This window comes from Centruroides vittatus, unplaced genomic scaffold (assembly GCF_030686945.1).
Source record: "Centruroides vittatus isolate TY-2023 unplaced genomic scaffold, ASM3068694v2 contig_1781, whole genome shotgun sequence".
Classification (NCBI taxonomy): domain Eukaryota; kingdom Metazoa; phylum Arthropoda; class Arachnida; order Scorpiones; family Buthidae; genus Centruroides; species Centruroides vittatus.
This window is the reverse complement of record NW_027121090.1, coordinates 244,978-260,791: the sequence shown is the minus strand read 5'-3', so window position 1 is coordinate 260,791 and position 15,814 is coordinate 244,978. Positions and strand designations below refer to the sequence as shown.

The window sequence follows — 15,814 nt, the reverse complement described above, 5'->3', positions numbered from 1 at the left end:
ACATTTTAGTGTATATACATAACCCGTTTCACATATTAAATAAATAAATAGTTAATCCAGACGTTAACATAGCAAATCTCGCATACAAACTAAACCAAATTACACATAGTCAAGAATCCCGATAAATAGGCAAAGTATGAGTCAGGATGGTGTTTATTATATTATTATTTTCATAATGCTCTAGCTCTAAGAGTAAGTACTATATCTTGTACAAAAAACTGTGTAAAATAGAAATATACTAACCAATTGTATAAAAATCGTTTTCCCGAAAATTCTATGTACATGTCATTATAGAAAGTGCTGTGTTTGTTAAAACTACATATTGCAAGAAAAATTTTCCACAGATATTTTTTTATTCTTGTAATTATTTTTTAATTCTTAAGGCCAAAAGCTAAACAGAAAAAAAGGCAGAAGACAAGGTAAGGATACCAGGTAGATTTACCTCTCTTGTTTGTTTAGACTACACCCAAGTAACGATGGAAATTGATAAATAACATATTTAATATTAAATTTATATAGTTATATTATGCAAGGCCCAAGAGAAACGAGAGACGTCTCACTTTATTTTGGGGGTCTTTTTGAATCCATTATGTGCTATAAAATCCCTTCTGTTTATAACTAGCACCACGGCAGCGGGAGTAGCGCCGTCCCCGCAAAATTCGACTATAAAAAGCGTAACGTCAAGGAACTCACGGAAGATGCTTACGCCTCTCACATTTGTACTAAAACGCTAAGGCAGATTAATTTCAAGTTCAGTGCTTAATCAATAAGGAGTATGTAATAAGGAATGTTAATTATTGGTCCTTCTTCTTTTTTATAAAAGTTCTATCCACCGAAGAAAGACCTTTGGAACAACCAACGAGAAAAACGACCAGGGCGCCCATTAAACCAGTCAACAATGTTGTGGCTAGATCTGAGAAATCCTTAAAGGTCCGAGGGCCACCAAATCCTCCCTTCGAAAAACATTAAACGGGATAACGTAATAAAAGGAGTAATAGAAATACAGTTTGACATTATTTCGCTTTAGACTGTAAAGTAAATAATCTGCAAAAATAGTAAAAGAGATTTAGTATACATTATATACACTTAATCACAATGGCATAAGATGTCTTCGGAATAAATACATCAAATATAAATTTCTTGCAGGAATATTATTATTATATTCTCAGTAAGTTTTTCAATTGTAAGCACATATTTATGCTGTTTTGCTGGAGGTTTTAGTAACAAAAATTATGTATGCAACATTCAGTAATTTCAGAAACAAGGTTCTACTTATTAGTTGGTTTTCCCCTATGCAATGGCTAGAAATTTCTGTTTTGCTTTATGATAATTATTATTTTCTTGCTTTTCCCTAATGTGTGAAATTCGCTCTCTTTTAAAAAACCAGGTTTCTCTTGATTGGCCAGAAAAGGAAAATTTTCAGCATCAAATTTTTTATCTTTTTATTTTTGCAAAATCCAGAAGCTCTAAACTCTACTGAACACTTTATTGTTTTTTTTGTGGGGAGACATGTGACATAGCATAACACAGATGTAGCCTATATCCGTACATGTACCCACATACAAGTATATACATATTGATACCTAATTCATTTATAATAGCTTTTTTTAAATAATTTTTTTCTATATATATATATTTTTTTAAACCTTTTTGGTGTGCATATTTTGGTTTTTGTTCAATCTCCTCTGAGTAACTCAATGACGCAGTCACAAGTATGGCACATAAGCCACTCCAACGTGTTCAGCGCCCTCGTACAACACAATATAATAATATATAGCTATACTAAATAATATTTTGACATGCCTGGTTTCGAAGTCGCTGATAGGTTCGACTGTGATAAGCAAAGAAGGACAAGAAACAATAACTTATAAACAACTATGCAATGTACACAGTGAAACAAAAAGAGCTAGAATTCTGACAAGAAGCAAGAACAAAACTTTCTTTTTTTGTGTGTTTTTTAAAGCATTCACAATATATTTTTTAATATTTTTTCTCCTGACGGTCTTTTGTTTTCCTTGAAGATCAAGATACAGTTGGACTTTCCAAGACATTAAAACCGATACAAACGACTGTATATATGTAAGTGTAGTATCATAACATATATACTATACCTGTATACATACATATATATGGTTCACGAACGCCGTGCTGGACCTCTATCTACAAGCTAGAAAAATCGATCGTACACGCATATTGTCCTCAACAAAGTAAAATTTGACACTTATACATAACATGTGCATAACAACAATCCCAGCTGCAATGTTCCTTATTAGCCATTCGCAAATCATTAAAAAAAACTCCTCATGATCTCATTTTTTACGCTCACAGTTAACGCGTAGGGAAAGGATCTAAACACATCGGCATACAAAACCAACTGGAAAAAATAATTGTTTTTGGAATGTAACAATTCATCCAATCTCTGTTTCTCTCTCCTCTTCCCCTTCAACACTACTCCGGAACACTTGACTTCACGCAAACACACAACACACGTGCATTTTAATTGAGAATGCCCGAGTCGTCATGTATTCTTCCATCGGTATTGTATATAAAAATAAATGCAGGGGGCCACCCAACGCACCCACTCGCTCTCATTGATTAAACATCAACGCTGCGAAGTCTCTCCGTCGAGACGCTTTTGCTCGTTCCTCTCTCTCGAGCACGCGCGAGCGAGAGCGAGCAGATGTCCGTCCCTCTTAGTCGCACGACGCTTCCCCGTCGCCACCCATGGCGGACAGAGAGCCTCTCTTCTCGCTCCGAATCCTTCGTCTTGGTGACAGCGCACGTCTCTCGGTACAAACTCGCACTCAATTACTTCATCACCTCTGCTCTTCTGCCCCTCGGCTGATGGGTACTCCGCGTTGCCTCCAGCCCTAGTCACAACACACCAGACACTCGCTCACACTCATACCGTTCCAACGCGGAAAACATAATTCGCCGCCGAACATTAACACACACACAACACACACCAAAACCGCTCCTTAAACGGGAGCCTTAGCGGCACCTCTACATCGTGGCACGTCCCTCTTCTTCCCTGCCATGTCCTAATCCCAAACAATACAAAATGCTCGACTTCATTGGTTTCTTTTCATGAATTTGGTCCATTGAGTCCCAAACACTCCTCATTTGCGAGTGCAATCAGTAGCCATATAATGTCGGAATTAGTCATTTCTAACAGTAGATAATTTCGGTGGTGGTACCTGTGAAAGATCTGCGGGTTGGGACATGCTTGGACGTAGAGGATCGTGGGGATGTTCGGTCAAGGGGCGTTGGAGGGACTGTAGTCGAGTGAGGAAGGATAATTTCAAGGTCTGTTAGTTTTCTCTTAAGGAAAAACGTGTAATCCCCTCTGCGTACCTGGTCCCTCCTACAACATCACAAAATAGTTTGGTTTTTTGGATTTCAGTAAAACTGGGTGCTTACCTGGTGGGTGGAAAAGGGCGGCGCACGTTCCTTCTTACCTCCGTTATATATCCAAACTCCTGGAAGCGGGATCTGAAAGTACTTCCTTCGGAACTTAGGGGTGCACCCTGCAGACCGATGGCCCGGCGGTACAGGCGCGGTCTGACACCGTCTGCCGCGGACGTGATTGTACCGACAACCCAGGCCGTGGTCGGGTACCGAGTCAGAAAGGCAGATGCCCGTCGAGAGACGGGACCGACGTCGGAGTCCATTGGCAAATGAGAGCATAAGGGGAAAGAGGGTTGGTGGGGCTTTCGAACAAGTTGACTCAACACTTGCATGATGCGTGAAGAATCCGCCGTCAGTCGGTTTTCTATATTTTCTATCTGCCTGCAAATTATTAAACTTATTAATACTGACCGAAATGGCTAAATTACACGTCCAGCCGCGTGTGTAAAGGGCAAAAATTATGCCGGAAGTACTACTAATCACTCCCCAACGGGATGCCGGCAATACACTCCACAACAAACAAATCCGCCAATGAAATCGCTTTTCTCGCTTAACACGTGCCGAATTGGCCAATGGCCACGAAGAATTCCATTTAATTTTCCGGTTATTTATTTTCAACAATTGAAATTGTGAAATATTATACGAGGCACCACCTCACACCTCGAACTCGTTGGAAATGACCATGTAGCGAATAAACAAAAATCTTCGATCAAAATTCTCGGTTAACGGGGAATTAATTTACTGACTTCGCATTAGTCACGTGTCGTTTCTCGGTATAATATTCCTCCTCCCAGTAGGTTCGACAGTTGTTTTATGCAAAAACCGGTAGTGGGGAGAGAAAATTCGTTCCTATTTAAAATGTAACGATCCCTCGACCCGAAAATTAGGTCAAGGTCATCTCCCAGATTCTAAAATATCGAGCGAGCGAACGGACTCTAATTGTTTATTTAATCTCCGAAAAAAAATTATTAAATGCCGAAATTTCGTAACGTTGATTTCCTCTAGTCTTGGAACTTACAATTTCTTATGAGGCAAATCTGGTTTGCAATATTAATTCTACAAAGGGCTTCCAATATAAACGCCACATAATTCAAAAACCTTACACTAGTAGAATTAAGTCCACCTTTTTAGGCCAAATTACTCTTTCTTACTGTTAATGAGCAAACATTTCCTTTCCACATCATTTCCCTAAATTTAGAAGAAGTATGCAAATTACTTATTTATAACAAACAATAAATAGAATAAATCGCTGAGGCATTATAAGTGTTTTTAGAGTGTCTCCGCGTTAACTTCCAATGGCCATCGCTTGCGATGACGTCTGGAAGAACACGAGAATATTAAAATGCGCGTGTAATCAGACGGTGTAAAGACAAATTGCATCAGTTAAAAAATTTCGTGTTTTCGTCACTCGATTATCTGCCAATCGAAAAGCAGCGAAAGAAATATGGTTTTTTTAAAATGACAAATCAAGTATTGCAGCAGAAAATCTGTCCGTGTGGAGACTCGCTTTCCGCGAAAATCCTTGCAGTTTAGAGTCTATTATATTGGAATTTTATTGATTTAGTAATAAACAGAAATCCTGTCTCCGGATTTCTGTTTCTTAAGTCTTGATAAAATGCTTGTCGTGTGATACTTTTTTTCTTCTGGTTGACAAGACAGAGGAAGTATTTCGTCCGTAATATGGGATTTCCAGAAGAGAAATTGTTGTTCTGATAATTTTACATTCGAAGAAACATTCCCCGAGATTAACGCCATTTTTAAAAATACTATTCGGTTTAGATGTGGAACGTGATGAAATCTCACTTATATTTTATCTACGTCAATTGCAAAACAAACAAGTGAGGATATTCTAATGTTTTCTCGGTTATATTCCCATTGCCAATAAGAAATAGGGATGTATTTTGAATTCTTATGAACGTAAATCGACAAGAAAATGGAAATTTAAACATATTTATAAGAGTTTTCGCAATGCTTTATTCTGCACGTCGTTTCCAAATAACGACAGGTATTATCATCGTTTGGCACTTTGAATCGAAATATTCATTGCATCCTATTGATGCATTTACTCGATGTAACGAATAAGTCCCTTATATCGAGGCTACCTGTGGCTTACACAATAACTAAATAGTGATTTTGGGTTGAAAACCCGAAGAAAGTATCTGTTTCAGAGAAACCTAAATTTCCTTCATGAGGAATTTTGGAATAAAATGAATGCCGTAGTCGAGCTAAGAGGAGGAAACTAGAGTAAGAATGATCAGGAAGTGGCGTGCCAGTTTTGTCAGTTCGATGATCCGAATCGACTTCCCCTTTAAGTTTTTCACATAATTTGCAAAAGGATAAGAGGAGGACTTACCTGCTGAGACTATCAATCCTAGCTTCGACCGAGTAAGGATCTTGTCTTTCAGAATAAGGCGGGTGGAAAGAAGCGTCTTCACCTGGACTGGCCACATTACTAGAACTAACTGACAAAGGGATGGTCATACTGGAACTGGACTTTGGACCTCCACTGCTGGATGTCCTGACCGCAGAACTGCTAGTGGTGGAGGTAAAACGACTTGGACCTGACCTAGACCTTTGACCTTCAGTCACTGGATGTGACACAGAACTCGATACCGGTTCGCTCTTTTTAGGACTCGCACTCTCTTTGACAGATACGGGCGAACCGGCACCCGATACTAGAAAATAAAAATAATTAATTATAAATTGATAAATGAATCTTTATATACCGAAAAGAATCGATATAAATACAAAAGCAAATGGCGTCGTCCGTTTAACAAAAGTATACGCTTAAATTTTAAAACCTCCCATTATAAAAATAAGCTGGTAACAGTAGTTAATCGGAGCGGTCGTTTGTATAACGAAGCAAATAAGATGTACCGAAACGTCGACGTCATATTATCAAACATGGCGGCTAAGATGATGAGATTTCGATTTTCTAGTGTGAGAAAATTCACAATTGTCTATCCTTAGTGTCTTGACAAATACTGCTAAACTTAAATGATAAAATTTAAATCTAGAAGGAACATAAATTTCCTTATTTAATTGGGCATATATGAAATACAGTGGTCGAGAACGATTGAACACTGTCAACAATCGTTTTCAAAAAATGTTCAAGTGCAAACGAGTTACCAGTGACGTTCAACGTTAGACTATTTAAAAAATTACTAGGTGTGTTGCCGGGGTCTTTTAGGAGGTAGGCCATTGTTTTTGTCACCCTAGCCAATCTCTACGGAATTAAAATGTATATTTATTGACCCAACTCAAGACACAAAATTGCTCGAGCTTAAGTTAAGAAGGGGTGAAACTTAGAGGTTTGGAGTGGGGTAGGTAAAGATATGAAGCATACAAGTTATTTAAATCGCGTATATTAACGCCATTAATAAAACGTTTCCCAGTGAATATCTCTTTATAAATAAAAAGGAAATTGGAAGCTGAGTAAAATACTTGTGCTCAGAATTTTCAGTCGAACCATTTTTGAAAATTCCTAACACAGAAAAAAGCTTAGCAGCGGATAAGGCGAAAGACCAGCTAATCGGGGTGTACTTTATATTTCTTTAAGTGTAAATTTCGCTGTATTTGTAACACAGAAATACTTTTTATGATGAAAAATTTGAGTCTTATCATCGTTCTAGTCCCTATTTATTATTACTAGTATTATTGTAAGTGTTTTCGTGTCTCCCACTAAACTATACTATACTATACATTTTGAAGTGTTCTATTTCAATGGGCATAAACGTGCTTAGAAGTCGAGCAAAATAAAAAAAAATTGCTATTCTAATCGAATACAATTTTTGTATATTTTTTTACGTGGAAATATCTACTTTGTTGTAAGCATTTCTTTATAAGAAATTACGTATCTAGGAGGGCCACGAAGTCCCGCTATTTCAAATTGATGAACAGGATCGTATCCTGAACGCTACAGGATGCTCTTTTATGCTGTCATTGACGATCCCAATTTGAATGTATGGGAGTAACGGGACTTCGAAGCCACTCCGTAATGTGGCGTAATAAGTAACGTACTTGGTTCCACCGAATCTAACAACGGTGTACGTTCCTTAAGTTCGCAGGACGGTGAATGAGTCTCTTCCTTTTCTTCCTTTTCTATTAAAGGACCAGCGATGGCCGTCGTCACATTAGTTATTGTAGTTAAAGCACCTACAAAAAAGCACATTTAGCATTAATTAGAACACTAAACACACGTAAAAAACATGAATAATTGCGCATTTTTTTTCTTGTAACTAGTCTAAATTGGTTTACTTTTTTTTTGAAATTTTGAAGAGAGTTTGCACTTCTGAAAAATTAAAATTTTAAGAAAAAAAAAATCCAGAAAAATATTTAAAAATTTATTATTTAAAAAATTTATAGTCTTATATGAATATTTTATTAACTTAAAGAAGGAAAAAAAAAATGGCAGATCCATCAACTCCCTGAAATTGAATAGAAGTGTTGAATTATTAATACAATTCTTCACTAAAACTACTGTTGTAAGATTTTCATCCACTGAAAATCTTACAAAAATATTCACTACTATTTTTTTTTTTTAATGTTTTCTGCAAAATAATCACAAAACTCCAAGCTTGTTTTTTAATTAACTAAAACTAACAAAATATGCAAAATCATGCAAAATAACATACATATATAAAGCACAAACACAAATAGGATAAGCTTACCAGTTCTCACTTCAGTTTTGGACATTTTCAGATCTGATAAACTTCGTTTTAAACTGTTGAAAAATCCTGTTAATCGTTATTAAAGACCAAATTTAGCCTGTTACAAACCCTCAAAAAGTAATATACTTTATAAGATTTTACTTAAATATCTGTGTGGGTGTGTAAAAAAAATCTTTTTGCTTGTCTGATAGTCTTTTTGCTTAAGTTTCTCTGATTTTAAGCTTAGGTATGCCAAGATTTTAGCATTTTTAGGGAATTTTAGGCTCTGTAGAACTATATTATAAAGTCTATGGCACCTTTTTAACTACTGGATTTCAGCTTAAGCAGCATAATAGTTTCTTCAAGTTGCATCTATCTGAACCCTTCAGCATGCTTTTAATGTACTATTACAGTTTCTTTATTGATTTAATGGTCGAATATGCTCAATACTGCATGTTAATTTAGCCGTAGCATTGTCTAACAAGCAGAAATTAATGGCTTACAATCCTTAAAAACTAAACACTAATTAAAAAACATAGTTCTTCAATCATTAAATTTACTAAGAAACTGCCTTAAAACCAGCTTAGCAGTTAATTTTAATGATGTTCTTGCACGTTATATGCAGATTTACATTGAGAAAAAGTGTAAAAAAAGCAATGAAATTACTAGTGAATGTGACTTAACTGTGAAAGAAATGAAACTGTGCAAAATGTGTTGCTTAATAAATAAGAATTTAACATTTTCCTTTTTTTATTAATAATTAAAATATTTATATTAATTTAATATATGTAATTAGGAATTAGTGTTATTAAAGGAAACAAGCTTGGTTTATAATTATAGATATTGCATAAAAAAAGGAAGATTAAAATGAAATTATAGCAAAATATTGGTTAAAAATAAGGTAAAATTCAATTTTAAAGAATTTATAATATGAAAAAAAAAGGATAATAATAATCATAAAAGCTTTAATTTTAATAATTTACTGAAGAAAATAGACTTAAGTGACATTTAAATTAGAAAATGTTTGGATAGAATTTCTCAATCTGGTTTAAAGCTGTTAAAATTAAGTATCTTATTAATTTAATTGATTTTAAGGGGAAGGAATTTTTAGAATTAAGAAAAGTGAAATTTTTATATTAAAAAAGAGAATTCGAGACTTATTTTTTGCAATTTTCATTCTTCTAACAACCTTTTAACTGGCTGAAGAAATGCACCTTTAGTTTTCTAAACTCGTTTAATTTAATTTCGACTTATTTAAATTTTAATTTAATCCTCTTTTTTAAAAAAGAATTTAATTCTCATAAAAATTTTGTGATGAAAAAATTAAATTTCTTTTGTTTTTTTCTAAAATTATCTGAATATTTCCTCTCTGCCTTTCGGAACTTTAATTAATTCTATTGATATTCCAATTTGGAATTTTAAAAAAAGGCGGTGATGTTAATAACTCAAATACTTTCAGCCTTCCGAAAGTCAATTCTCCAATTGTTTGCATTCGTTCGTTCGACATTTTATAGACTTTCTTTAAGAAAATCGCCATTTTGTTGCCCCTCTAATGATGAAAATTATACCTCTTCTTCTTCGGGTGACTATAAGTATATACCTTACTTCTTTCACTGCATTTTATAGGCAGCACTTTAACCAAATTTATGTTTATTATACCAGTAATAGATACCTTTCTATATAATATATACTTCATATAGATCATTCCATACATTAATTTCTACTTTGTACTATTGTAATGATGAAAGCATGACCTTTGACACTGCTTGATGTGATTATAAGTGTATGAACTTGTGTAATTTCTTCTCTTCTATGTGGATTTTGTAAGCAATTATCTTGATGGAACTCATGTCTTATGCAGATAATTGGCACTTTCTGCATAATATATACACTCTCATATATTATTGTTCACTTTAATACAACTCTAATGATGAAAATTATGCCTTTTTCGGGCTATAAACTTATATACTTTTGTAATTCCTCTTTAACAAAATCTGGCAAGCAATTTAATTCGTATCTTATGTCGACGATGGATACTTTCATATGAAATATATGCTTCTATATGACCTTTGGAAATGGGTTTAAACATATATACTTATGTAATTCTCCCTCCATCAAGATTATATAAGCAATTACTTTCATCAAATTTATAATTTATGCCAGTAATGGTTACTCTCTACACGATACATACCGTAGTAGGTAACCTTGCATCTATTGATAGAACTTATCAGATGACTAGAACTGTTCTGGCCATGTAGCTGCTTGTGCATTATTGATTATGTTCACGTCCACTCCGACTAATTATCTGATATTATCTGTAATGCACTTAATAACTATTTCATTTTAAAAAGATTCAAGTATTTATAGCATTCTTTGATGTGTGTGATGAATAATAAACTTGATTTGTAAGGAAATTTTACTCCAAATTTGAGTTTTTAGTAAGCTTTTTATTGATTTAGATTATTTGGGTTTTGTTTTCTTCTGTTAATTTCTCAGATTTGGTGAGATTTATATGATTAATTATGTCTTCTAGACTTGAATTTGTTATTTTTTTTCTAAAAATTCATTCTAAATTTCCCAAAATGAAATGTCGTTCAAAAATAATTTATGAAAATAATTTCTTTTTTTGCATATTTTTTCTTTGTGTTTTCTATAAAAAGGAGAGTTAATCTCTAAAAATATTCCAATAAAAATCTTTTGTGATATCAGCAGCCAGATATCTGCTATCACTTTCAAATTTTTTGAAAATTTCTTCCTTTTTCTTGAAATTTCATATAAGATTTTAGATTACTTTTCAAACTGGTGAATCAATTTTTTAATTTTGTTTCTTGTAAAAGTTGTTTCCTCCTTTGTTTCTGCTTTATAAACTATTTAAATGAGTAAGAACCATACTGTGAGAGTTTTATAAAGTAGAAGTGTTTACTCACTTTGAGTAAAACACTTTACTTCAAGAACAATACTTTGCAACATTTAAACTAAGAGTTTTTAATTTCTAATAACAATAGACAAACAAGAGTTTGGAGTCATTAACTCCAAATGCAAATTAGTGCAGAAGGCCATAAGTAATGAAGCCATAGTGCATTCCATAATTACGCATGTATCACTTACACGCTTTGTATAGTAACATTTAAAACATCATTAAGTCCTGCACTAATTATTAAACTTATTAATTGTATCAATTTGTAGGAAAACGAAGTCTTGTTACATGTCTCAATTTAGGGGTTTCCTGTCAAAGATGGCTTTCATAAATCATTCCCAATCCTTGGTTAAGTAATGCCATTCTTTATTGATGTTCCCTATCAATCTCTGAGAGTTTCTTAATCCATCTTGTATTTTTGACAAGGAGAATTATTATATCTGGCCGAATAAATAATATATTGAAGTGAATATCGACTTTGTGTTGAGAAATTTAACCGTGTTATCCATTGTCAATACATGTTTAGAAAACACGTTCAGACCTTCCTAAGGGTGTTTAGGTATTAATTCACACATCTGGAGCTTCTAGAGAGAGACATTTATCATGCAGAAAGCTTAGAGGAGTGTAAAAATATTACTTTTAATCCGCTCGCCTTAAATTTCCCTAACAGCATCCTCACTTTACTATGTTAAAGGTCTATATATGTATAGATTATACAGGAAAGAACAATACCTGTGAGTGATTGTAGAGGACCTGTTGTTTGTAATTTATCTTCTACGCGGCTTCCAAATTCTAAATTGGCTGGTGTGACGTCTCTGCCAGCTTTATCTGGCGAAAATTCTAATATACCTGTACCACTACACCTCCTTTCGTCATCTTCGTCTTCACTGAAACCGGGGCTAACATCTGTAGAAGGTACTTTTATTCTTCTTCTTTTCCTTCTTGGACGTGGATATTGATAAGCGTGTATTCTAGGATCCTCTAGAAATGCAAAAAATAAAAATAAAACAATATTTTAAGTATATTAAATACACGAAAACACCAAGATACGTTTCTCTTTATATACCATCTTCTGGAGAACTAATTGGTTGCCTATATATCGTTTTACTACGAAATAATTCTGGATCAACTCCCGCTTGTTCCTCCTGAAAGATTTCAGTATCAATAAATTAATGGATTTTATGTATAATTCTATAATAAATTTAATAAATTCCGGTATGTTTTGAAGGGGAAAAAATTGGAAGTTTGTACGTTCCTATCTCAGATCTACGCATTTTTAACCATAAATCTTCGAATTTATGGTTACCTCTGATCAGAAGATTTGTATGTATATTTTTTATAAAGTACAGGAAGATTTATTTTGCACTATATCATGTTATGTTATCCGAGATGTACATTTTTTTTACAATAAATGTAGCACTTACATCCCTGTTTTCTTATTTTAAAAAAAATTACTCTTGTTGGTGTCGTACTATTGGAGTGTTTTGCCTGTTTTGAGGCCCTAATAAATGTACAGAGTGGCCATAATTAAAGCTAACCCATTCATAGCATTGTAGCTGTAAACAATAAGCGGAGAGACACAAAAATATGCATACAGACTACACAAAGGGTTTTGCAAGAAAATATTTTAGTTCAATAAACTTCAGCTAGGCGGCGCTTTACATGAAAGTACTGGGAACGAAAGAACGAAAACGCATTCGTTCTGTAATGGGGCATGCCTCCTGCAGACGTTGTTTTCTGATATAAGGAATTTTCAAACCCGAACAATGTGTGCCCCATTGTTTAGATGTAAAATTTGAAGGCTGACCTCAGTTGTTTTCCGGTGACGTTTCTCACGTGCAGTGCAATGCGATTCTTTAATTCTGCCAAAGTTGCAACATTTCCATGATAAACCATATTCCAATCCATACATGCCAAAGTTCCCACTACATCTGCATCCTTTGCGTAATCTGTATACAAATTTTGGTGTTTATCCACTGATTGGTTACTGCTACAGAGTGCTCTGAATAGGGTAACTTTAATTATTGTAACCCTGAATGCATTGACTATTTCATGATGTTTACTTAAATCATACTGCATTAATTTTTAAAAAAATTACCTGGTTTAAATACTTACATCTCTTAAATTGAATGTAATTTCTAAATTGTGCGAAAATGAATCATAAAATTCTGGGTACATGTCCAACACGTCTAGTAAATCTTCTCGCAATATTTTATGTAGGTCACAGTATGTCAAGGCACGTACGTTACAGCTGGACTTGCCCACTGTAGGAAACATACAGGGATTTTCTCCAAATATATCGTCTTTACCTGAAAAACAATTATATATTGGTCGTAGAATGGGTCTGGCGAGGAAATTGGGTAGTAATAATCACTTACCTAAAATAGCCATAACAATGTCTTCCTTCAAAATTTCGATCGTTCCTCGAGAAATGAAGTAAAGAGCTGTCAGGACATCCCCACGATGCACCAATGTGTCACCAGGAGGTGCGTGAGTTGTTTTGAATTTCATTGATAACGCACGCAAACATCCAGGGCTTGCACCTTTAAAGGCAGGATACTGATTGAGCAGATTGCGATTCAGATGGAGACAAATGTCTGCTTGAAGACACTCAGGGAAACCTTTCAGCACCTGAAATTGCACGAAAAGTTTAAAATTGTATTGTATAAATATACTATACGAAAGAGGAATCGCGTATGATTCTAGGATCAGTAAGGGACGAATATCGAAAAGAGGAGGTGGGTTTAAAGAATCGATGATGATTAAGAGGTTTAGTTTATTTGTTTATGGCAACCTAACACGTAGGGAAATGCCTCCGGGGAGAACTTTCTAAGAGAAACTTGCCCGTATTTAGTTGTTACAAACGTAAATAAAACCCAGGAAACTCCACGTGACCAGCCCATTGTAGACGAGGAGGAGGAGGAGGAGGAGGAGGAGGAGGAGGAGGAGGGAAAGGTGAAAGCATAGTGACTAGTAAATTGGGAGTATCTTTATTGTAAGATGATAAAACATGCCAGAAGGAAAATGTGTGGAGAGGATGCTGATAATTTTTTTCAGAACATCAGAAAATGATCATATAAACATGGATAAGGTAATCCACTGTAAATGAAATACATTTCTAATATAAATATTAATACTTCGTATGTGTGCACAATTTTATGTTATTTGAATGAATACAGAAATATTTAATTTTAGTGGATTATCAGCTTAGAGATTAATTACTACTTAAGGTCAAATCGAAGTTTTTCTTGACCTTTGTTATTTTCTAATGCGAACAGGCGATCGGATATTTTATTTTAAAATATTTCTGTATCGGATATTAAACGATTCTTCATATTCATTTCCTATTTTAAACCGAATTTCCTGTCTAATCCTTCATTTTCTTTGAAACAAAGTATTGCTTCACATGAAATATGCGTTTGCATAACATATTGCAAGTGATCGTTCCAATGTCTTTGATCATCCATACTCTTATGTAAATTTAATTCTGTATAAAAGTTACGTTTCTGGAAAGTAGAAACTTACAAATATTGTTCTGTAAGATTTATAAACGAGAGGGAACCAAATTTATGAGCTGAGACATGGCGAAAGATCAATCACCTCGATTCTCTATCATAAAAAATTATTTTTCTCACCGGATTTTGTTGTTATCTTTATAGTAGATGTAGTATTTTTTACTGTAACTGCTTTCGTCTAGTTAATTTATTGTCATTTTTCTAATAGAGAAATTTTGAGGATGAGCTGTACCCTCTTTAGAACATTTCTGGCGTGTTCAGCAAAATATTGGCTCGGCAAGCAAGAATTCCAGAATTAATCTGAATGTCTTGCTGGTCAAACCTTTGAGTATCCTGATTATCGTGAAATCATTGATAAATGATCATCCACATATTTATCTTATCACCTAAAAAGAAGTTGATGGAATATAGCAATGCAACACAAGGGAAATCTACCAAGCGGCATGCCCCTCAAGATGACTTTCTATGAAGGAATGGGCCCCTATTTAGGTGTTAGACACGTGAAAAAACTCCGGAAAACTCCACGCAGCCAGCCTGTTGTCCTGGTGCAACAGACTGGCTGCGTGTAGATGGTGCAGTGTTTGGTCGGAAATGACATGAAAAAAATAGAGCTTACCATATTCATATCGATCCCATTAGTATATGTCCAGGCATGCTGAAAATACTCTTCCAATCTCTGACGAAGAGGATTAGGAATTTGATGAAATCTGATGAACTCTTTTACCCTCAACAACTGAGTGTGGTACCGTGCTGTTCCTGAGTACAACCTTTGAATGATTGCGGAAACGTTACCAAAGATACTGGCATACATCAGAGCTAGTAAAAAAGAAATTATTTAAGATATTGCTGACGCTACAAAGAGATCGAAGAATAAAATCAACAAAAGAGGAGTTAGAGCAAGAACACAATTAAAAGAAACAAACATTCTCGCTCGAGAACATCTAAAAGAAGCTATGGATATAAGTCAGCTACCATACGGTTTGGTACTGCTCACCGTTTATAACAATTATTCGCCTTTCTGGCTAGTGTAAATGTTTAACAATACATTTGTCATCGTTCCTGTCGTATTTTTAAATTTCATGTGTTTTATTACACACATTTTTAGATTGCTCTTAGCGTGACGTCGCCCTCAGTTTAGAACCTGCTGTTACGAGTCTGTAGCTTGGAACTCGTCATTTTTACACGGTTAAATTATTTGGTAGATTAGGGCCTCAAGAAGTTTAAGACCAGAGCTAACATTTAACAGTTAAATTTACAGCTACACAGAACAATCTTTCTTAAAATCACGAACTTCAGAATCAAATTCTTTGTGTTTACATAGAGTC

General features: G+C 34.5%; 1 protein-coding gene across 1 annotated transcript in view; it reads right to left on the bottom strand.

The window, feature by feature from the left end:
• Positions 1 to 3,322: 3,322 nt before the first annotated feature.
• Positions 3,323 to 15,814, bottom strand: part of LOC136969414 (potassium voltage-gated channel subfamily H member 6-like) — an 88,545-nt gene continuing 76,053 nt past the window's right edge. Inside the window, exons 9-18 of the mRNA XM_067263559.1 lie at positions 15,106 to 15,305; positions 13,353 to 13,605; positions 13,090 to 13,283; positions 12,041 to 12,119; positions 11,707 to 11,955; positions 8,079 to 8,144; positions 7,429 to 7,563; positions 5,762 to 6,083; positions 3,459 to 3,789; positions 3,323 to 3,364 (exon numbers count right to left, since the gene is read on the bottom strand). Coding sequence (XP_067119660.1) covers positions 3,323 to 3,364; positions 3,459 to 3,789; positions 5,762 to 6,083; positions 7,429 to 7,563; positions 8,079 to 8,144; positions 11,707 to 11,955; positions 12,041 to 12,119; positions 13,090 to 13,283; positions 13,353 to 13,605; positions 15,106 to 15,305 — 1,871 coding nt within the window. The remainder of the gene's footprint in view (positions 3,365 to 3,458; positions 3,790 to 5,761; positions 6,084 to 7,428; positions 7,564 to 8,078; positions 8,145 to 11,706; positions 11,956 to 12,040; positions 12,120 to 13,089; positions 13,284 to 13,352; positions 13,606 to 15,105; positions 15,306 to 15,814) is intronic.